Here is a 23,412-nt window from a genome sequence, read left to right as displayed (position 1 = left end):
TGGAAACTATTTCTCTATCTTCTCTGACTTCCCGAGTTCACCTGAAGGAAACACAGCTGACCTCTTGTGTCAGATTGAGCTGTGTCTCGAAATCTTCAGTAGCACTTTGAAAAATACCGGTGCCTACATCCTGTCTCCAGGAATTCTGATTCAGTTGCTCTGATGTGTGGCCTGGACATTCGAATTTTTTAAAAACCCTCCAAGTAATTCTAAGAGAGAGCCACGGTTGAGAACCACTGCCTTTGAGTCTGAAGTCTAGTTTCTAATATAAGCACAAATACACCAAGAAACCAACCTCTGAGCCCCATTCCTCTGGTTTAGAGAAAAACCATGATCTCACTTAACATCTGACCAATAGAGTAACGATGCCGATACTAAGTCATTGCCTAGTGACAGGGTGAGTACTCTGTGTCCACATTTCCTCATTTGAAATTCCAAACTCCAACATACTCTGGGCTGAGTGCTAGAACTCACTTGACAGCAAAGTCAAGCCCAATTTAATAAGACTGTTTTTAAGTCTTATTATGTGAACATGTGCATGTTTTGCTGCAGAAATATTAATATGCTAGATTACCAGAGAGCACAAAATATGGTGTATGCACCATATTACCTTTTTTAAAATCTGCAAAACTTTTTGTATTCCAAAACTTATCTGTCCCCATTTCAGAAAAAAGGAACTATAAACTTATACTATGAAAGAGCATTGTAGATAGATACTGCATCTTACAAACAAGAACACTCTTTAAAATTCTGTCTATACCCTTGGGAGTATCATAGAATATAAGATTGTAGAGCAAGATTACATAAGTAACTGAAATAATCCCCCCTCAATTAACAGAGAAGAAAGATAGTCAATAGAAGAACAATTAAGTTTGATAAACTCATTGATTCCTAAGGCTTCCTTCCAAAACTATTACTTTGTATATGATTTTGGTCTGGGTCTTCACACCTCTTTTGGATCCCTGGAAGTTATTGGAGCAGGATTGGGTTAGCTTACAGATATGGTTCAGTTGCAGGCATCCCCAAACTACGGCCCGCGGGCCGCATATGGCCCCCTGAGGCCATTTATCCGGCCCCCCTCCGCACTTCCGGAAGGGGCACCTCTTTCATTGGTGGTCAGTGAGACGAGCACTGTATGTGGCGGCCCTCCAACGGTCTGAGGGACAGTGAACTGGCCCCCTGTGTAAAAAGTTTGGGGACCCCTGATAGCCTAGGAGAGCTTCTGCTGCCTGTAGTTCCTGACAAGCCCTGTTGCACTTTGGCGAAACTGTAGGTGCTACTGGCATCGAAGACCGTCTGCAAGAGGGAGTCCCTGAGTCGATAGAAGCCCTTCACAAAGCTGGCATCAAGATCTGGATGCTGACAGGGGACAAGCAGGAGACGGCTGTCAACATCGCCTACGCATGCAAACTGCTGGAGCCAGATGACAAGCTCTTTATCCTCAATACCCAAAGTAAAGTACGTGTCATGAGACTAAACCAGCCTTACTGATTTTTCAAAGCCAATGGAGCATTTGCGATTTTATGAAGTAAGGAGAAAGAAAAACCATTCACCATTATAAGCTCCTTGATAATTATTTATTCTATCCAGCAGCCTAGCTTGCTCTCCTAAAGGTTTAGTGAACGATTCGGAGGAATCATTACTGAATAAAGTCATACAGGGGAGTTGACAAGACTTACCCCATAATGACAAAATATATCAAGCCTTGGGACTGGAATCTACCTCTTTTTCAAGATGATTTCTATTGGAATCAGGTGAATAAATTAAAATTTTCATAACTCCAAAAATAAACTGTCAGGGTGAGCATGCCCTCTAGTGGTAATTCTTAGACAGTGCTACTGAGAATTTTGAAAGTTGGAAGAACTGTTAATTAAGGAAAGGAAATTTTTTCAAGGTATTTTTACCTTGAAAAAGGTTAAGAAGGTATTTTTTCAAGGACAAGGAACTTAGAGGTTTGACCCCAACCATTTTTTTCTCAGTTCTTAGTCCATTCCCGCCCAATCTTAACACAAACGTTCTAGTCAATAAACAAGCATTTATCTTTTTCCCAGAAGATTCCTAATATAGTGATATTCTAAGATTTATGTGTATTGTTTAATTAGTCCTAAGTAGTCAAGCTTAATCACTGACATCCATTCTGCATAGAAGCCTGCCTCTCACATCCTCTGGAACTCCTTCCCTGGATCATGTCTTGGGCCTTTGTCACAGGCCACCACATTTGGTCACTCCTGTTTTTATGACCAGGCCTCAGCCAATACCTGACTAGATCATCCACTTTGAGGAAAGGAAGTTTTCCTTGTTCCGCACAGAGTGGGTCCTCTTTGGCAGCTGGCAGTGGCGCAGGGACCCATAACCACAACCACCAGCCAGCTCCTAGTACCGCTGAGTCCGAGAAAATGCTTGGTCATTGTAATCACTAAATTGAATGTGTCTAAGGCTGATAAGACCCAAGTTCAAATATTTGGCCTGCCAGTAATCAGGTATGACCTTGGGGAGTTACCTTCCTGAGTCTTTTTTCTTACCTGTAATGTGAGAGTAAAGCCTATTTCATAAGGTTGTTGTAGACATTAAACTAGAAAATATAAGTTCAATGTTTTGCGCAGCAGATGCAAGGAGTTCAATGAATATTAAAAAGGAAAAGAAATCGATTCTTGGTGTTTGATTTTGACTTTGACATTTTCATGGGCAGCACATATTTTAGGATTGTGAAATGTATTTTTAAATATAGAATTTATGGTAAAAAGCATTTTATACTACCCATTCAAGAAGTCTTTACACTGAATCAGCTGTGGTCTTTTCTAAGTGCAAAATATGTTTTGTTGTTTTATCACTAGCTATTATTCTCTCTGTGTGAATGTCACACAGGTGGAATAACTACACAGAACACAGTGAACTTAATTTAGTTTCATGATGACTCAAGTCCATTCACCTAAAATACCAGGCACATAGTAGGGGCTCAGTTACTGGTATTATTTTTTCTTTTCCCCACTCTGCGCCATTCTGGAGATGCTAAGAGCCAGAGGAATTGAAAATCATGAGGCCCATTTTGTCATTTAAGGAAAGGATTGCTCCTGTGACATTCTAAGTGGAACCTAATGGAATGTCGCTCATTTCTGTTGGATAGTACATCAACTTTGCAAATTGCCATCAACTTCTTCCTAAGTTTGCAAATTGAATTATAGTAAATGTAGCCATTTCCAAGTTCCCAGTCTCATAAAAGTATTCTTGCTTTTTTTGTTTTAATAAAATGATTTCCTAGGTTATTCCCTCTACTGTGATAGATAAATACCTTTCAGGATTCATCATTTAGTTTTTTAAGTTTTATTTTTATAATTTTATCTAAAATTTTCTCCTGAAATAGTACCTTTTTATTTCCTATTTATTAGAATCAGTAAAAGGCTTTTTCATGCATGACCTCATCTGACAATAATAACAGTAGAGCAGATACAGCTAAAGTATTATTGTTTTATAGCTTGAGACTCCAAAAAGTTCTGATGATCTGCTTAAGCACTTACCGCTGATTACTTGTCGAGCATGCTTTCTGTATTGTATTACACGTTACCTAATCTATACTTATCTATCTATATTTCTATAGAGTTGACTCTCTTATTCATTAAGTTATATAAAGTTATCACAAACACTGAGTTATTGAACAGCGGTCCATTACCCCTAGAGGAAATACAGAATTAGGTTCCCATGAGCCTCTGATCCCAATTCTTCATCAAGCAGTCAATATGTAACCTTGTTTCATGTGTGTTTCTGTTTTAAGATATCTTACACACACACACACAAACATATGCATGCACACTTTTGATTCAGTAGCATCGAACCCTGGCTGAGTGAAGCTGATCTAACACACGTATTTTCTCTACAAGGCACATCACAGCCTTCTTGTGCATAAGAATACCAGACAGCACTTCAGCGCTAAACTTGGGGACCATTTTAAATAATGAAATCACCAAGAAAAGCACAAAAATTTGAAAAAGAATGTGTCCCCGACAGATAATGGAAAGGATGCTCGTTGACAGTTTGGGAGCTGACCTAAGAAGGCAGAACCTCGGCTGGTTAGGTGCACGACCCGTGACTCACACTTTTTGTCACTGCACACGTCCACAGATGGCTGCAGAGGCACCAGGAGTGTTGATTGTAGGATTTCAGACAAATTCTATCAAGTAGGTGATGTTGCAAATCCCACAGATGCTGAAGATTGACTACATGTGTGTGTACATACCTACTTCTGAAAGTACAGTTAACTTATAAAACTAAACACATTTGTCTATCTGCAAATCAGAGGATGACACCTACATAATCAATCTAGAATCATAAAACTATAGAAAACCCACATTCCTATTTTGGAGGGCACCTACTCAGACTGCATTCTGTACGCTGCGAGCACACCAGGTCTACAAAAACCGTGTATGTAGTGTCGGAATCTGATTTGTTCCAAAGGTGAAGGTTGCCAGCTGTCTCATTTTACAGTTGAATCTCTTGTTTATAGTTTGTGCAGTTATTAAGTCCAGGTTGTGTCCTGCCTACATATCCAGATCTATTTCTTCCCTACCCACCTTATTTTGTTGCGGGTTGAGAAATGTTTGGTGAAACAGCATTTGAAATAACAGAAAATAGCCTCTGAGTGAGAAGCCCTTTCCCAAATGAGCTATTATATTTCAGGCTTAGTGTAGAAACATCAACGCTCTGTTCCTGGGCTCTGTGGTCATTTGACACAATCTCTGGATAAGTTTATTGTTAGTCTTTTTGAGTAGAAGTCATTCAGTGAATATTTACTGAGTGAGTGACTGATGTGGTCCTCTTTTAGGCATTATTAAGGCTCAGAAAGTAAATTAAAAGAACTTCCTAACTTGTGTGGGGTGTGGCGAGTGGACGGGGACACACCGACTGAATGCGTTGAGCACCACTAAGAACATCCCAGCCAGAATACATGCTCCACGCGGGCAGGGGTTTGGTGTTCGTAGGCGTCGCCCCAGCACCCTGAATGTTTTCTGCCATAATAGTTCTTTCTCTATAAAGACTTAGTAACTGAATGAATGAGTGAATGGTTACCTTAAATCAAAGTAAAAAAGAATATAAAAAACAATAATTATTGATTTAAATTCTGCTGTATGTCATGCCTTACACTAAGAGCTTCGTGTGCAATAATTTATTTCTCACACAGTGTTATGATGTAGATAACATTTACATTCTTCAGATGAGAACCTTGAGGTTACATAATTTACCTAAAGTCAAGTAGCTAGTAATTGGCAGAATAAGACGAAAGGGCTCTTGAGAGTCACTGTTTGAGAAGGTCAATTGCACAAATAAAAAAAAATTCCATAGCTATTTCTTAGTCTGTAGAATTGGGCATGGAATGTCGCCATCCGTTTAACTGCTCCCCACAGACACACAGAAGTCTTTGTGGAAGAGCTGTCAGGTCTTCAAAAGTAACCAGTCATTCCCTACCTAGGGTCTCCTGGCTGCAGCAATTGCTAGAGAGTGACAAGGACAAATTTAGGAGTCCCAAGGCTAACTGTCTTTGCCTCTTGTTTCAAGGATGCCTGTGAGATGCTGATGGGCACAATTTTGAAAGAGCTGCAGAAGAAGAACCCAGCCCCTCCAGAGCAGGCATCCTTACGTGAGGACTTCCAGCAGCCTTCTGCCCCGCGAGACTCAGGGCTGCGGGCCGGGCTCGTTATCACCGGGAAGTCCCTGGAGTTTGCCCTGCAGGAGAGTCTGCAGAGGCAGTTCCTGGAGCTGAGTGCCTGCTGTCAGGCCGTGGTCTGCTGCCGAGCCACACCGCTGCAAAAAAGTGAGGTGGTGAAGCTGGTGCGCGGCCGCCTCCGGGTGATGACCCTGGCCATCGGTAAGCGCGTGGCCCAGCCTGCGTGTGCCGCCCTCACGCCGCCACGCCACGCCAGAGGCCGATCCTTCTGCCTGTTCCCCTTTCGTGTGTCTGTCTACCCTTCCGGCTGGCTGGGCTTTCCTTCCTTCTTTCTCCTCACCCCTCCCCCTTCTCCTTTCCCTCCATCACCTACTTGACCACCTTATGAACCAGGAGGGAGAGATGTGACAATATAGCAAAACTCTTTGGCTTACATGTTAGATCAAATCAGCTGGGTTAAGGAGGGTAATGTACTGAATGATAGAACTGAAAAATCTTGTTCTACCTTCAGGAAAGTTTAATTCAGGAGCATGAAAAATTTATTTATCTAATCAGCAAATATTTATCAAGTGCCTTCTACGTGCTGGGCATTTTTCTGGGCAATAGAGATACAGAGTATATATGCTGATGAAGCACCTTTTTCTAAGGAGCTTACCTCTAGTAGGAGGGCATAGCGTGAACACATACAACAAAACAAAACAACCTAAATATATAAGATATCAGAGAGCCAAATACCATTAGAAAATAGAGCAGAGCCTGCGATATAGAGCATTAGGGGAGGAAGAGGGGGCTGCTGGTTTAAATGTATGTTTCAGAGGTGTCACGGTCAGGTTGTGTGAGGGGGAGGTCTGAAGGAAGTGATAAGCGAGCTGTGGAATATAAGGGCGAGGGAGGTCCTGGCGGAGGAGACAGTGAATGGGAGGCCCTGGACCATACTTGCCGTGTTCGAGGCCCAAGCTGGTTGAGGGAAGGGAAGGATTTTCTTCAGGTTAGCAAAGGACACAGAGGTGGCAGGTAGCCAGAACATGCAGGTTCTTGGAAGCCATTATGAAATTTTAGCTTTTATATATAGAGAGAGTGAGTCATCAGAGCACTTTAAAAGCAAGGGAAAGACATGATCTGCCTTAAGTGTAAAAGGATCACATCATCTGCTATGTTAAGAATAACTGTTGGGGTGTGAGACATGAGTAAGGAGACCAGCTGAGAGGCTACTGAAATCATGGAGGCAAGAGATGATGGTGGCCTGACCCTGGATGGAAGCAGGAGGTGGCAGAACACGCTCAGATAACAGACGTGGCTCAGAGAAAGAGCTGGGACTGTGGCTGATGAGGTGGACATGCTGTATGATAGAAGGGAGTCAGGGGGACAGCAAGGTTCTGGCTTGAAGAACAGAAAGGAGGGAGCTGCACTCACTGAGATGGAGCCAGGAGTCGGGTTTTACACACGTTAAGTTTAACAAGTCCATTAGATGTCTGAGCGGTGATGTTAGGTAGGTAGGCGGCTGGATACAAAGGCTCCAATCCAACAGTGAGGCATTGGCTAGAAGTATAAATTTGGGTGAATTTGGGAATCATAAGTCTAGTGATGATATTTGAAGCCTTGATAGTAGATGAGATTACCAAAAAGTGAGTATCAGTAGAGAAAAGGAGTAGCGTGAGATTAAGCTCTGAGGCACTCCAACGTTTAGAGATCAGCAGGATGAGGACTCGGCCACCTCTTTTCGTTTCTGTTTTCACCTGGATTATTTTTAGCCTCAGGTAGCCTTTCCCTTCAAGATGCTGATACAGCCACTGGGAATTGCCATGTTTACATCTTATCCTATTAACAAACTGAAAAGATAGCACTTCTTTTTAAATTTCTGGAATAAAGTATGAGCATAAAGGGTGGAATTTTGTTTAACTATCTTAGTGAATGAACATGTCAATGAATGAATTGGTCAAGGCACTGGATCCAGATAGTCTCAGGACCAGAACCCCTGGACAGTCAGTTATATCAGTTAAGTTGAGGCATGTGTCCATATCAGAACCAATCATTGAGGCCAGTTAAAAGACAATGCTAATTACTTGTCCAGGCTTGGGATCAGTTGTCCATCTTCAATCTGACGGTTTGTGCCTGACCAGGCGGTGGCGCAGTGGATAGAGTGTCGGACTGGGATGGAGAAGACCCAGGTTTGAGACCCTGAGGACATCAGCTTGAGCGCGAGCTCATCTGGTTTGAGCAAAAGCTTACCAGCTTGGACCCAAGGTAGCTGGTCCGAGCAAGGGGTTACTCCGTCTGCTGAAGGCCCGCGGTCAAGGCACATATGAGAAAGCAATCAATGAACAATTGCAGGGGTCCCCAAACTACGGCCCGCGGGCCGCATGCGGCCCTCTGAGGCCATTTATCCGGCCCCCACTGCACTTCCAGAAGAGGCACCTCTTTCATTGGTGGTCAGTGAGAGGAGCATAGTTCCCATTGAAATACTGGTCAGTTTAATGATTTAAATTTACTTGTTCTTTATTTTAAATATTGTATTTGTTCCTGTTTTGTTTTTTTTACTTTAAAATAAGATATGTGCAGTGTGCATAAGGATTTGTTCATAGTTTTTTTTATAGTCTGGCCCTCCAATGGTCTGAGGGACAGTGAACTGGCCCCCTGTGTAAAAAGTTTGGGGACCCCTGAATTAAGGTGTCACAAAGCGCAACGAAAAACTAATGATTGATGCTTCTGTCTGTCCCTGTCTATCCCTCTCTGACTCTCTCTCTGTCTCTGTTAAAAAAAAAAAAATCTGACGGTTTGGGTTTATCTTAACAAACCACATGGACTCAGAGTTCCCAAAGAAAATCAGGATACTTTTACCAGAAAAGAAGTGAGTGGCTGGTGGGCTGTTGGGAACAATAAATGTTCATTACCAACAGGAATGTAATAGTTCCTCTTAAGAGCGTCCAGGGTGGCAGTGGAGCCTAAGGAAGGGGCACCTGATCTAAAGGGAATAGGAGAAGGATCTCCCAGAGGAAGTGACATCTGAGCTGAGAGCAGGAGCAGCTGAAGTCCCACAAGGTGGGGTGGGGCCCTGAGGACTGTGCTACGCGAATAGAGAATCGGCACGTGCGGTAGCTGGAAGAAGCAGGTTATATCTGGGAAATTGAAAGCAGTGTGGGTGGCACGAAAGAAGGTCAGTCCAGAAAGGCACAATCGCACGAAGGATTTTAAGGCAGTATTGAATTTAGAATTCAGTCTGATGATAGTGCAGTGCCACATTTCATTTCCGCTTAACTAGCTTCCAGGTGACTCGGAGACACAGGATAAGCTTTGAAAGATGTGCTTGTTTGCTTGAGTGGTCAACATTGATTTGCAAAGTTTGTGTCACTTCTTCACTCCTCGTATGTTTCTCACCTTTTCTTCTGTCCCATAAAGGTGACGGTGCCAATGACGTTAGCATGATACAAGTGGCAGACATTGGCATAGGGATCTCAGGTCAAGAAGGCGTGCAGGTGAGTGGATGTTGTTGTGCCCCCAAATTCCGTGAACTTGACCTGCCCATCAAAGGCAACATGCTTTGTGGTAAAATCTCTGTGGTAGAATGGGGCTGTCTGGTTAGCTCCAGGAGTGGGAGACAGAAGTTTTTCCATTTGTTCATTGATTATTTACTGTGTAGTATGGTATTTTCCTGGGTATTTTTTTTTATCTCTGTGGTTCACTTGTTCAGTTTAAAAGATATAGCTAATTGAGATCATTAGCTATATGTATATCTATGTAAGCCCTGCAATAACAATGTGACTTTTGCAACTGATGAAAGCTACTAAGGATTTGAATGAAAGACCTATGTAGATCCTGAAGAGAGAGGGAGTAGAGGGGACGAGAGAACAAGGGAGGTGGGAGTGGCCGTTGTGCACGTGTGTGTGCATGCACAGGTGCGTATGTGTCGGATTATGTTTTAGGCACAAAGTTCAGATAGCTTATCCAAAAGACTGCTTTTTGTGTGTGGGGCAAATGTTGTCAGAGGATGATGGGATGTAAGACTGAGGGTTTCCCAAGAATTGTAAATTACCATATCTGTACAAAAGATTAGAAATTCAAATATCTCTTTGCCTCTGCCACATTATACAAACTTACATAAAACCGTGACTGCACTTCTGATGTTCTCATTAAAGAGAAGTGAATGCACACAAATGCAGAGAGTTCTTGCTAAGGGAGCTGCTTTCTAGGGAAACTGCACTTGCTGAAATTACCTCATGAGTAGTAACCAGAGAGGAGTCTTATTTCATTGTACCAAGTTGGAAAGCCGAGTAGTAACCTCAGGCAACCTGTTAAGGTTTCTGTAAGGGCTTTTGGTTTGGGGAGGCTTTTATTGTTGTTTGTTTGTTTGTTTGTGTTTGGAGTTTTTTGTTTTGTTTTGTCTGCCTGTAAGATACGTGTAAGTCACGCATCTGACTACTCTGAACGTGGCGTGGGCAGGCTGCCACACTGCGTCTGCTCTGACGTGTGTGATGGCTCAGGGTGGCGTTCTCTTTCCGTTGCCTCCACAGGCTGTGATGGCCAGCGACTTCGCCGTGTCTCAGTTTAAACATCTCAGCAAGCTTCTCCTCGTCCATGGGCACTGGTGCTATACACGGCTTTCCAACATGATTCTCTATTTTTTCTACAAGAACGTGGTATGTAGCTACAGAGAATTTACCCCTGCCCCCTTCCCACCTCTCAGTCCTGCTTGCCTAAGGCATGAACAGGAAGTACCCTGCGCTGAGCTCCCTTCACTTATTGATGTGTTGGGAATAGCCAGGAACACCCCTGCTGTCATACTAGAGATAATCCAGAAATGTGCTATGTTTCAGCTGCTGACAGCAAATTGCTGGGCTTGTCCATCCGCTAGCGTGTTCTATTCCCTGTGCATTTATACTCAGTTAAAGCCTGTCTGGTTCGTTTAAAATCTGGGTTTTGACCTTCCATATAAAAGTTGTGACAAGCTGAATTATGAAATGTTTAACACTACCTGTCAGTAGAGAATGAAAAGGCTTGCTTCCATTTTACAGGAGATAAAAAATATCTGCTGTCCCCAAATTGATGTCCCTTGTGTTCCATTGAAGATATGGATGAAAACTTAGCGTGACGCCTGTGCCTGCAGCTGGCTAGAGTCACAGCGCAGGACTTCCCTCGCAGGCCTCTAGAACGTGTCTGTGTTTGGGACTTACTTGATGATAAAGACACCTTATTTTGATTATGTAATTTCTAAAAGGGCAAAATTTGATGAAATGTTTTGGCATACCACTTAAATTTCAGTTTCTTCTTTTAGAAAAATCATGTTGATCTTAGATTGCTTCACCGAACACCCTTCCTTCTAAGTGGGGTGTCAGCGTAAATATGTCATATTTTATAGACCACATATATTCATTGTCTTACAGTCTATATGTAGCATGTTTGTGGTAAGTATAAATTTATATTACTCTATTGAAATGCTGTCGCTAGGGGAAAATAACTTTAATGGGTCATTTTTAGGATATCATAAATGTGTAATTTATATGTGTGTGTATATCTGTCTGTCAACAGGAACATTTTTTTTCCTCAAGCACAGTAAACTCTTTAGGAAGCTCACAGTACTTTACTAATTAGAATTAGCACATTTAGTCAAAGTTTAATAAAACCTTGATACTTTATAAAACTTCTTGCAATGTATGACATCTCTGTCTGAGTATGTAATTCTGGAGAAAGCTGGGATTTGTTATTTAAAATTCCAGGATTTAGTAGTCAATGACTTTTAAAGAGGAACCCCTTCTCCCAGGTTATTTTTTAAATATCTTCTTAAAGGTATTTAAATATACTCCATTCCCCCCTCCTTTGAACCCCAGATTAAACCCAGGGGTTCAGAAACACTGATATTAGAAAGAGGTGCCACACGCTCTTAGAGGGAGTGTTCATCAGCAGAGAGTACCTCACCAAGGGGCCAGGCCCCTGTGGCCTTCCTGCTCCGTAACCCTTGCTGGCCATTCGCACCAATACCCTCCTGGCTATTTCTCTTACTTACCTGGCCCAAGAATGCTTTATGAGCTCTGGAGAAAAAGGGCAGGTGCCAGAGCCATCTGAGTAGCTTATCTTTCTAAGACTGTGTTCCTGGGTCTTAGACAACCTCTAGATACTGGTGAGAACCATGGATTCACTCCCCAGAACAGTGTCCCAAACCACATGTACCGAAAATGAACACATTTCTAGGAGCTGGGCATAATGCCTGTCCATGAACCCTACTGAGGAGGTCCATTCCAAGGCTCGTGGCCCTGTTCTCAGGTGTTCTAGTGTATCTGTGACACCAGTGATGACAGCATTTTAATATTTGTAAAGTACTTTATAGGTCATGAGCACTTTCTAACTTGATGTTGATACTAAGCTCATTTTTCATCCGAGGAAACCAAAATTCAGAAAGGTTAAGAAAATGACCTAAAGTTAAACAATTGAAAGAGAAGATCCCCAAGCCTGGCAACAAGGCCCCCTCCGTCTAAGTCCGGTGACGTTTTCAGTGTCATGCCTTGCTCGAGGGCACAGAGCTTTTGCTGTTGGGGACTTAGTTTATCTGAGACAGACTAAGGGAGGGGACAATGCAGGGGATCTGTTCCCAGCCCCCAGGGTGACCAACAGTCCACTTTGCCCAGGACAGTCCCAGTTTGGGCAGTGAAAGTCCCATATTCTGGAAAACTCTTCAGTCCCAAGCAAACATGGGATGGTTGACCACCCTGTTGACACCATTTCTTTTCATCACTAGAAGATAATAGTGAACCCCAAAAGCAAGAGCACACACGTGTTGTACACCCGCTACAGACCAGGCACTGGGCTAGCTTCTCTCTCTACGTACAGCTAAAACATCGCAAGTTAAATACTGACTCTGCCACTTACTAGCTCGGTGACTTTGGGCCAGTTCCTTAGCCTCTCTGCCCTAGTTTCCTCATCTGTAAGATGGGGACAAGAATAATTCCCAAGTTGTTGTGATAATTGGAAAAATTATTTGTAAAGCTGCTAGAACAGTACCAGCATTGCAGTAAGCGATGTGTGCGTGTGTATTTTAATTTAGTCAAACCTTTGCCCCAAACAATAGCTGCACGGTTAGATGCGGTCTCCCATTTTGTAAGCACGGAAACTGCACTGAGGTTGGGAATACACGGTTCGGAATGGCAGCCGGTGGATGTGGTCCCAGCACACATTGCTCTTTCTAAGACGCGAATGTTCCTCTTTGTGTTCCTAGGCCTATGTGAACCTCCTTTTCTGGTACCAGTTCTTTTGTGGGTTTTCAGGAACATCCATGACTGACTATTGGGTTTTGATCTTCTTCAACCTCCTTTTCACATCCGCCCCTCCCGTCATCTACGGCGTGTTGGATAAAGATGTGTCTGCTGAGACCCTCATGCAGTTGCCTGAACTTTACAAGAGTGGTCAGGACTCCGAGGTGGGTGCTGAAGCGAAGATGTTTAGACCGATGCATAGCCGTTGTCAAAGTAAGGGCAATTTTCTGGCAGCCCAGCTGCAGTATTGATATTGTGGTTCATGCAGAACTATTTAAAACTATTTAAATTGTTTGGTTGTTTCAGAATATCTCTACTATCATGGCAGACATTAAGTTATTTACTTCACGTCTGAAAGACATGTAGGTAAAATTATGAAAGACCTTAAGTACTTGTTAGAGAATAATCCGATGTTTAGACCTTGCAGCTAATAATGTCTAGTATTTACTCAACTCATACTGCCATTTATTGAGCAGACTACTAAACACCCCTGTCTCTGTCTCGTTTATGTCACAGAACACTCTGAGGGAGAACATGGTATTCCAGTCTAAGATAAAGAATCTGAACCTCAAAGGGATTAAGTCATTTTTCCAAAATGTCAGTTAGAAAATGGTAGAGCCAGTGCAAGAATGCTTCTCAGTCTAGTTCCAAAGCCAAAATGAAACCCTCCGGGTTCTACGGTCCCGCAATACAGGACACTGATCTTAATGGCTCCCCTTCCCCCAAACCACGCCCCACTTCTGCTTGACCTTTGTTATTCTTAACTTGCTCCATTGTTATTCTTAACTTGACCTTTTAGTCCAGGGGTCTCAAACTCAACTCAGCATGTGGGCCGCAGAGCAAGATCACAGCCCTTCAGCGGGCTGCACTAGGTCTACAAAAGGCAACTGTTACGCAACACTTTTCTCACTGCAGTTGAAAACAAAAAAAAATCAGTACAACATTGTTCGGCGGGCCGCGAGTTCGAGACCCCTGTTTAGTCCTATCAGTCCACAGTGACATACCACTTCCATCGGCCCCCTTTCCATCCCTCTTTCTTACTATGTCTTAGAGTATTGTAGTTGCCAATTAATTGCAGTAGCTGTCAAAAAACTCTTTTCTTCCTAATTCATCTTTCACAAAATTAATAGTAACCAACATTAATATTGGACATACAGGCATTTGTGTAACTCCTCCTGTATGCCAGGTACTGTTTTAAGGGCACAACATACCTAAATCTAATCCTCCAAATACCCTGCAAGATAGAGACTATGATTATCCACACTGTCGGTGAGGGAAGTCCGGCACAGAGAGGTGCCGTAAGTCATCGGCCCAAGTCCTGGAGCTAGTGTATGTGCGGAGGAACCCAGGCTCCTGAGCCTGTGATGTTGTCCATTAATGCTTTGCTGCAGAAAGAACACTGATACTGGCTTTAGTCCCTGAGTCCCTCCCCGCACCCCCCCCCACACACACCCACCATGGTAGGTAGTGCCGGAAATCCAAAGTGCTCTCACAAGTGCATTGTCGGGAGCCCAGGAACTGACATGGACCAGTAGCCTAAAGACACCTAGATGTGGGCCCTGGCTGGTTGGCTCAGCAGTAGAGCGTTGGCCTGGCGTGTGGGGGACCCGGGTTCGATTCCCGGCCTGGGCACATAGGAGAAGCGCTCATTTGCTTCTCCACCCTCCCTCCTTCCTCTGTCTCTCTCTTCCCCTCCCGCAGCCAAGGCTCCATTGGAGCAAAGATAGCCCGGGCGCTGGGGATGGCTCCTTGGCCTCTGCCCCAGGCGCTAGAGTGGCTCTGGTTGCGGCAGAGCGACTCCCCGGAGGGGCAGAGCATCACCCCCCTGGTGGGCAGAGCGTAGCCCCTGGTGGGCGTGCCGGGTGGATCCCGGTCGGGCGCATGCAGGAGTCTGTCTGACTGTCTCTCCCCATTTCCAGCTTCAGAAAAATACAAAAAAAAAAAAAAAAGACACCTAGATGTGTACAATGCTCGGGAGTCAGCCTAGTCAGATATTCTAGTCTTGAGAAGAAGACTGTTAGTCAAGACAGTTTAGTTGCAAGTGACAGAAAAGCCCAGCTCAAATGGGCTTAATGAGAAAGGGAAATTGATTGCTGCAAAATCCAGGTGCAGTGGTTACAGAACACTGTTATTCCTAAAGCAGCTAAAAATGGCCTCATTCTTGGTTAGCTCATTGGCCAAGGGGGAGTCCCATGCTTTCCCTGTGACTAGAAAGAATTCCTTCTCATTGGCCCAGATCCGGGACCAGATCATTCCTCGTTAGGGTGGAACCCCGTAGACAGGGTTAGGAAGGAGATTCCCTGTGGAAGTACTGCAGTCAGTACTAACACCCACCGTATGGGATCTGTGTGTCGGGCTTCGTTGCTGTTCTTAAAATGGCAACATAGATAAGCACATGTTAGAAATTACAGGTCAGGTTTAGTCTGTGTCTAAATGCTATTTCTGTGGTGTGTGACCTTAGTCAGTTACTTAACTTGCCTGTCCTTCAATTTCTTTACTTTGTCGAGATGGTATGAGGGTTAGTATTGAATAAGATAGTATGTGTAAAAGTACTAGCTCTCAATGTTGTTATATTTTAACCTTCCCCGCCCCTCCCCCAATTAACCAGAAGTTTGAGGAAATCCTGAATTTAAAGTGATGCGTTTATTTTTGTTAGTCCAACTTTATTCTGGCTTGACCTGCCTTTCCAGACGGGAGAATAGTTGAATGTCCTTAGGTTATATGGAATAGCCGACACAGGGGAGAAGTCACACGTTCAACTTTCAGGGAAGAAGAAATCTATTATCCAGTCCATTCAGATCAAATAACAACAAGGGTTTTTCCTAAAGGAGTCCAATCTGACCTAAAGTTCGAGACCAGGATGCAGGAATGTGTGGTTGATATTGGTGAAGGTTCTGCACCCCAGGCCTAAGCTAAATTCTAGGTCCATTAGAGAAAAGGGGGCGAAGGAGGGCCCTTCAGAATTTTTATAACTGATGGTTTAAAAACCCATACGTACAAGCTGAGAACTGTACTAGGTCCTTATCCTTAGAAAAGTGGAGGTCATCTTTTCCTGTTGTTGACCCCTGTTATCAATCCCTTACACACATTACTCTCTTGAGCCGGCAGTTTTATAATACATGACCATAGGCAGGTTCCCAGTGTTGCGGCTGTTCATCAAAGGTAATTGACTTCATTGACTTTATCTTCAAGAGTTTTCCCCTTTTCTTGAACTTGGCCTCCAAACAAATTCTATTATATGCTTGGGCTATTTCCTGTCCTCAGTGTCATGAAATATGCTTTCCAGGGTTGTAGACTCTCTCCTCTCCACAGGAGATGGGTCTGGAAGGCTGCAGGCAAAGGCTCCCCTTCCAAGAAGATGTTGTCTATTACCCACCTCTCGTCACCCACACAGTCTTCTTCTCTGACTTGGACTCTATGACCAGGTCGTGCCTTTCAGTTTCCAGGAGATCCTAGAGTTACTCCCTTCACCCTCTCATTTATCTCATCCTTGACCTGTCTCTCTTTACTTCCCCAAATCCCCTTACTCACATGAGTGTGGAGAAATTGTTTTTTTTTTGTTTTTGTTTTTGTTTTTTTTTACCTTTTTACTCTAGGATTTTTAAGCAACCTCCATTCCCCCAGAAGCATGAAGTTGTGTTTTAACCTACTCCCAAGTTGTCTCTCTTGTCCTGTGGGTTTAAGTTGCCCTTTGACTCTGCTATTTTCTCATCTACCATTTGATTGTGCTTCTGCTTAGATTTTATGGTCACCTGGGTGGAGAAAGGCAGGTAGAAGCTTCCATGAGGAAATGTATTGTTCACAAACATTAGGGGATATTTCAAAAATGAAGCAATAAAATATCCCCTAATGTTTGTGAGCAGTATAGTAAAAGAAAGTACAGGGAAATAGACTAGGAACAACGAACCTGTTTTATGAGCGAGAGAAGGAAGGAATAGAGTTTTCTCCCAGAGAAGCAAATATAAGTACTTGACTCTACTTAACCCTTATTAATCTTACTCCCTGCTAATACCTGTTTCATTTTCAGGCATACTTACCCCTCACCTTCTGGATCACCTTGTTGGATGCCTTTTATCAGAGCCTGGTCTGCTTCTTTGTGCCTTACTTTGTGAGTCCTTGTTCACTCAAAGGATTTGTGATTAATGAAGTAATGATGTTTCTTTGTACTTAGTAACTGCTATGAGCATATAGAATGACAGTATTAAAGCAGATCACTCATATAATCACATTGATTATTAACTGACTAAATTATTACCCGCCCCCAAAAATATATATGTTAGATAATGGGTTAAATTTGGAAAGAAGTGCCTCAGTGAGTCCTCTTAGGTCTCTTTTTGTTTCTGTACTGCTTGATAATTCTTGTCAATGATCTAAATACAATTGGAAGTCCAGTGATATAATTAGATGAGCCACAATCGGAGAGGCAAAACCAGAATCTAAGATCTATTATTAATGAGCTCGAGGCTAATTCTACCAGATGGCATTACGAGTACTAAATTTAAGCTCTTATAAGTAGTCTCCCCCAAACTAAAAAACCTGTTTTATAGATAAAGAATGGAAGAAATGTGACTAAGAAAAGAATGTGTAAAAATTAAAAATTTAGGCCAACAGCAAGCACAAAGCAGCAGCATGATATAGCTGCCCATCCGTACACACCCGTCCCTGGAAGAAGACAGTCACTTGATCATGGATGGGGTTAACAAATATATGGTATTAAGAATAAAAAGGATGATAGTCTCTTAGTTAACAATTTCTATTCTTTAGTCTTTATTCAAGTGAAATAACTTTATTTTTCCCAGCTAGAATAATCTAGATATACTCCATTGTAAGAGGAATATAGATAAGGCAATCGAAGTGTATTCAGAAGAAAAAAGTGATTAGAATTTTAAAAGACCAGAAAATTGTGTCATATGCAGAATAATTTAAGGGGTTGAAAACATATACCAGAGGAGGAGAAGATACTTACTTAGCAGAGATGTAAACTCAGATTAGCCATAGGAGCTATTTCAAAGATTTGCAGCTCTATTAAATGGAACATATTTGCTATTTCTTTACACCTTAAAGAGCTAGAAGTATGAGGAAAAGTTTTTAGGAAATTAATTATGATTCAGAATAAAGAGAAATTCCAACTGGAAAGTTCATGGGTTAGATGGCTTGTCTGAGAGAGAGGTGGTCTCTCTTTTCTAGAAATGTTCGAGCTTATGCTAAATGACCAGTTATTAAAATCATTGTAAAGGGGACTCGGTGCTCAGTGGAGCTGTAGAATAAAGTGACAATACTCACACCACTGAGTGTGTATCATTCTTTGAGCTCACCACTTGTTGTCCTCTCTCTGTAGACCTACCGGGGCTCAGACATTGACATCTTTACATTTGGAAACCCCCTGAACACAGCTGCTCTGTTCATCATTCTCCTTCATCTGGTCATTGAAAGCAAGAATCTGGTGAGTGGATTTCCTGCTTACGAAGTAACCTGGGCCTCTTTGTGTTTGGGGAAATGCCTCTGGTAGCAGTGACCCTGCTAAGCTCCTAACACAAGTGGTAAGAAGAAGAGTGATGACTCCATGGCAGGAGGTTGACACACAGCTTGTCAACTGTTGATTGTTGAGTGCCGTGATGCCGGGGTTGATGTGCAGCCAGGGAAAGTGGAAAACACGTGCCTGGTCCCCTGGGTGGTGTCCCTGGTGGACGGTTCATGGAGGGGTTAGTCAAGCTGGAGAAACATTTTTCCTTTATGGCCAGCACTCTTCAAGATCAAACTGATGCCTTTCAACCAAAATTAAAGAATTGTTATGCCATAATCTGACTTTAGTTAGTAAGTGAGGAGTTTATGCTTTTCTCCTAAAAACAAAATACCAGTAAATATTGTTTTCTGCCTCCAGCATTTCAACCATTCACTGAAATCTAGGTCTTTTTGAACTTAGTTGCTGAATTAATGATAAATTTAAGTCTTTTCATCAAAATGATTGCAAGGTGGCTCTCTGCAGCAAAACTAATGGGTGGGATTCAGGTAATGAGAGCTTTACTGTACACCTTCCTTTGCAGATCGCACACCCTACCACCTCTGGAGAATAAGCTACCTCAGTGGTGATTTCTGCTGCTCACTCATTCCATTGGCATTGCCTCTGCTGTCGTCAGTCACTGTCATCTCTTCCGGGACTATTGCTACAGCCTCTTGAGTCTTCCCACCACCACTCTTGACTCCTCTAGCTCTTCTCCACAAAATAACCAGATCATCCTTCTGAGACATACATCATGTATTTTTGCTTTCCTTTGGCTAAAATCCTTAAGTGGTTTCCCAGTGTACTTGTAAACTATAAAAGCCCTAAGGTGGCCTATAAGACCCCATGCAGTGATACCTCTACATCTCCTTCTGTCATTTCCACTTATTCATGGGCTGGGACCACACTGACTCAGTTTCTTAGGTATATTGAGCCCGTGACCTCATCAGAGCCTGAGCCCTTACCATATTTCTGATGGGAGTATTCTTTGTTCCCTCTTGGATCCTTACTCTTTACCCACCTCATATAATATTTTAGGTCTCAGCAAAAATGCTACTTCCCCCCAAGAGCCTTTCCCTAACCATCCCGTGTGCTCATACCATCCTCTTGTTTTATTCATAGCTCTGATAAGTTAAATTATTCATATAATTATGTGATTATCTGATTAATGTTTCTATTCTGCATTAGATTATTATCTCTTTGAGGGCAGGGTTCATGTTTACTTTGTTCATCACTGTATGCCATATCTGCGGCAAGACCAGTACACAGTACTTGCTCAAAAAATACTTGACTGGATAAATGAATGATTAAATGACTAACCAGTGTTTGGGGTATGTTTACCATCGTGATAGTGATGCATTTCAAACAGGAAACAACTGAATGAGGTTATAGTTAAAAATGTTACATGAACTATTACTGTAAAATTATTCATAATGATGTCTAAAGCGGGGATGAGTATTTTTGGAATCCCCCACCTTGTTTATAACCTCCTTACAAGCCCAAAGTGTAGTAAAAGGTTAATCTGCAAATACCGGATGAGGGGAGTAAAGGGAATTCTAAAAGTAAAATATTTGGCATTGTTTTATCTATTTAAGTTCACTGCTAACCAGTTGTGTAGGTACTTCTGGTGACTGCCTAAGGAAGTGTCATAAATCCTGACATTTCTCAGTGTTCTGAAGGATCTGATACATCAAGTGTGTCAGTTTGAATTCACTAGTAATGAGCAACAGCAATCTGTTCTGGCAAATAGAAAAGTTATTAAAAATATATTGAGGAACCACGGTAAAACAAAACAAAAGAAAGCAAAAACCTCCCAAAGAAGCAGAGTGGTTCCCGAGATCCAGGGAGCAGACACGAACAGGCAGGCTTGTCGGAGGAATACTCTGTTCTGAACGGCCTCCACCTGTTCTCTTTCTGCCCTTGCGTTACTGTGCTCCAAGTGTAGCCATGGTGACAGAATTGTATCCGTCATAGGCTTTGGCCAGAGGAGGGATATTTTGCTAAAACTATGCATAATACTGGGTGTCCCCATCAGGAAGAACAAAATTGGCCTTGCCTCGTTGGCTCAGTGGTAGAGCATTCACCTGATGTATGGAAGTCCCGGGTTCAGTTCCAGGTCAAGGCACACAGGAGAAGCAACCATCTGCTTCTCCACCTCTCCCCCTCTCCTTTCTCTTTCTCTCTCTCTCTCTTCCCCTCCCTTAGCCATGCTAGGTTGGAGCAAGTTGGTCCTGGGTGCTGAGGATGGTTCCATGACCTTGCCTCGGGCGCTAAAATAGCTCAGTTGTTGAGCAATGGAGAAACGGCCCCAGGTGGGCAGAACATCACTCCATAGGGGGTTTTCCAGGTGGATCCCGGTCAGAGGCTTGTGCAGGAGTCTATTTCTCTGCCTCTCACTTAAGAAAAAAAAAAAGAGCGGAAGTGAAAGCTAAACGCCAAGAAAACAGTGGCTGCTATATAAAGAATGCATCACTAAAGAATTTTTTTTCCCTGATGTAAGAATCAATTGTTTCATTTCTTCAGGGCCTCTGAAGGTCCTTTGCAATAAGAGTCAATCATTCTGAGACTGAATCAGTTTCCCTCTGCCTCTTGCTCACCATCTCATTGCCACCTTCTACCTCCCTCTTGGTTTTTATCCAGTTTCCCTTGATTTTAACTGCCTTGTATCACTGTATTCTGTGTCGACTCCATCAACACACTGTCTCACTTGCCACAGCACATCTTCAGTTTCCGGCAGTAGGGCCGAGTGGAAAGGGAGCCATTTGAAGAGGAAAGAAAAAGACATCACTGTTTTAGAGGCATGATGATCTTTAGGATTTAGCCTATATTTTCTAAGCAGTTTGCACCTTTCACCAAAAAAAAAAAAAAAAAAAAAAAAAGCTGTCTTTGTGACACTTGTGAAGATATCAACCCTGGGAAAATACTTTGCAAGGAGAAATGTGAAAGAAAAAATTGACTCTTGGTTGAAAAGTATAATGGTAGAAAATAAAAAAGGTTACTAGAGGTGGTGCTTCCCCCGAAAGCGTCACAGAGAGCACAAGGCAGACACTCTGATTTTGGTGGCACTGCATGTGCACTGCACTTGATAAGCTGCGTAATGGAAGGGGACCTGTCTCTGCACACTTCAGAGTACGTCAGAGAGGAAGTTGGTTTGGGTCTATTATGTTTTGTCAGCCATTCTTGCTAATTTCCCTTCCAAAAAAAAATAATAATAATAATAACAGACCAGACTGCAGATTCAGCACTATTATGACAGGTAATGCTAATGGTCCAATTAAGCGTAATCTGATTATTTTTTCTAAATAAAGTTAAATAGTGAACCATGTCAGAGTGGCTAGCTTATGCTGTGATCCACAGAGATGTATTTCTTGAGTTTTTAAAGTCAACTAAAGTTCTAGAACAATTTTCCTGCGCAGTGGCTCAAAGACCCAAGATGAGTCTTGCAGCTCTGCCGTCTCGAATTGTCCTCAGAGGCAACTTCTTGGTCAACATGGAAGGAAAGGAGACAGCATAGAAAATTTCACACCAGCTCTTCCTTGCATCTGACCTGAAAGTTCTACATAGTCCTGACATTCATATTTCAATGGTCAATGCAAGACATGTGGCCACGCTTACTTTCAAGAAGATGGGGGCAGTGCAATCCTCCTGAATACTTATTTGGGAAAGAATGAGAATATTGGTGAGCAACAGTAATGTCTACCACAATGTGAATGGATAGAGTTTGAGCTTTGCTGGATTAAGATATTACCTTAATGAAGAAACAGACTAATGTGTGAAAATACAAACACCTCATACTTAGTGGACAGTACAGAAGAAACTAGTCATCAGAATTGCTTTTTGGCATTTGACTTAGTTTTACAGAATTTAAACAGTACTATGAGCTGTTCCTGGAAAATGCTCTTGTCTTTAGAGGTCTTCAGAATTTTTGTGTTCCGTCCATTGAGGTTTCTTACACCATTCACTCAATGCTTAGACATGTTGTCTCGCCAACACAGTTGCAAAACCCTGTGAGTGAGCATTCATTTCCCCTGTGCTTCTTGCTTTGCAGACTTGGATCCACATGCTGGTCATCGTTGGCAGCATCCTGTCCTATTTTTTCTTCGCCTTGGCTTTTGGAGCCATGTGTGTGACTTGCAACCCCCCCTCCAACCCCTACTGGGTTATGCAGGAGCACCTGCTGGATCCAGTGTTCTACTTAGTGTGTGTCCTCACAACCTGTGTTGCTCTTCTGCCCAGGTATGGTATTTGATATATCATCAAGAGAGTAAGTGAAATCATAGGCTTAGAATTTGCCACGCAACAACTAAGAACAGATGACAGACCATCCTGTTAAGTAGTAATGAAGTCAGTGTGTGTACTAGTTAAAATATTGTTTTTAACTGTTTTCCCAGAAAACAAAAGTAGCTTACACAAAGGGATGATTTATTTATCTCTCATGGAAAACACTAATGTGGTTGACAGTCCAGTCCACTGGAATAGGGCAGCTTTGCTTCTCAGGCTTATCCAAGGACTGTGATCTTTTCCTCTGTCCTTCTGTTGTGCCACGTCCCACCAGTGTTACCCTCACCTGCACGATTCAGGATGACTCAGCATTAGCATATCAACGTCTCAGAAGGAGAAAGAGAACAAAGAGGAGCAGATTCATATTCCTCCCTCTCCTTCCCCTTGCTTCCCTTTCTCACCCAAACCCAGAATTTGCACAATCATTGCTCGTATTCTATGAACTAAGAACCTTGGTATAGGGGCTCAGTTTCTAAAATCTGGGGATTTCTAAAAGGAAGAAGGTGCAGAATGGATACTAAGGGACAAGCAGCAGTCTGCTACAATCTGTAAACACTTAAAACTATGCAACTTTCCTGCCCTGTCTGACTTTAGTTATTCTTCCCATTTTGGTTTAACTGGTTTCTAACATGGCATGGCATGAAAAAAGCTAAGAAGTATGGTGGCTTTCTAACTTACAGACTCTTTAAACTCTGTTAGAGCTTGTCTTCTTTACAATTTTGTAAAATCTGTTT

At 42.6% G+C, this 23,412-nt stretch overlaps 1 protein-coding gene across 1 annotated transcript in view; it reads left to right on the top strand.

Moving 5' to 3' along the window:
• The window catches only part of ATP10D (ATPase phospholipid transporting 10D (putative)), a 100,929-nt gene that overhangs the window by 73,322 nt on the left and 4,195 nt on the right, over nucleotides 1–23,412 (top strand). The window contains exons 15-22 of the mRNA XM_066279804.1: nucleotides 1,274–1,458; nucleotides 5,548–5,857; nucleotides 9,053–9,129; nucleotides 10,165–10,290; nucleotides 12,861–13,061; nucleotides 16,925–17,005; nucleotides 18,236–18,340; nucleotides 22,446–22,633. Of these exons, the coding sequence (XP_066135901.1) occupies nucleotides 1,274–1,458; nucleotides 5,548–5,857; nucleotides 9,053–9,129; nucleotides 10,165–10,290; nucleotides 12,861–13,061; nucleotides 16,925–17,005; nucleotides 18,236–18,340; nucleotides 22,446–22,633 (1,273 nt within the window). The remainder of the gene's footprint in view (nucleotides 1–1,273; nucleotides 1,459–5,547; nucleotides 5,858–9,052; nucleotides 9,130–10,164; nucleotides 10,291–12,860; nucleotides 13,062–16,924; nucleotides 17,006–18,235; nucleotides 18,341–22,445; nucleotides 22,634–23,412) is intronic.

This window comes from Saccopteryx bilineata, chromosome 5 (assembly GCF_036850765.1).
Source record: "Saccopteryx bilineata isolate mSacBil1 chromosome 5, mSacBil1_pri_phased_curated, whole genome shotgun sequence".
In the NCBI taxonomy this organism is placed as follows: Eukaryota; Metazoa; Chordata; class Mammalia; order Chiroptera; family Emballonuridae; genus Saccopteryx; species Saccopteryx bilineata.
The sequence above is the reverse complement of the archived record's forward strand: the minus strand, read 5'-3'. Positions and strand labels throughout refer to the sequence as shown.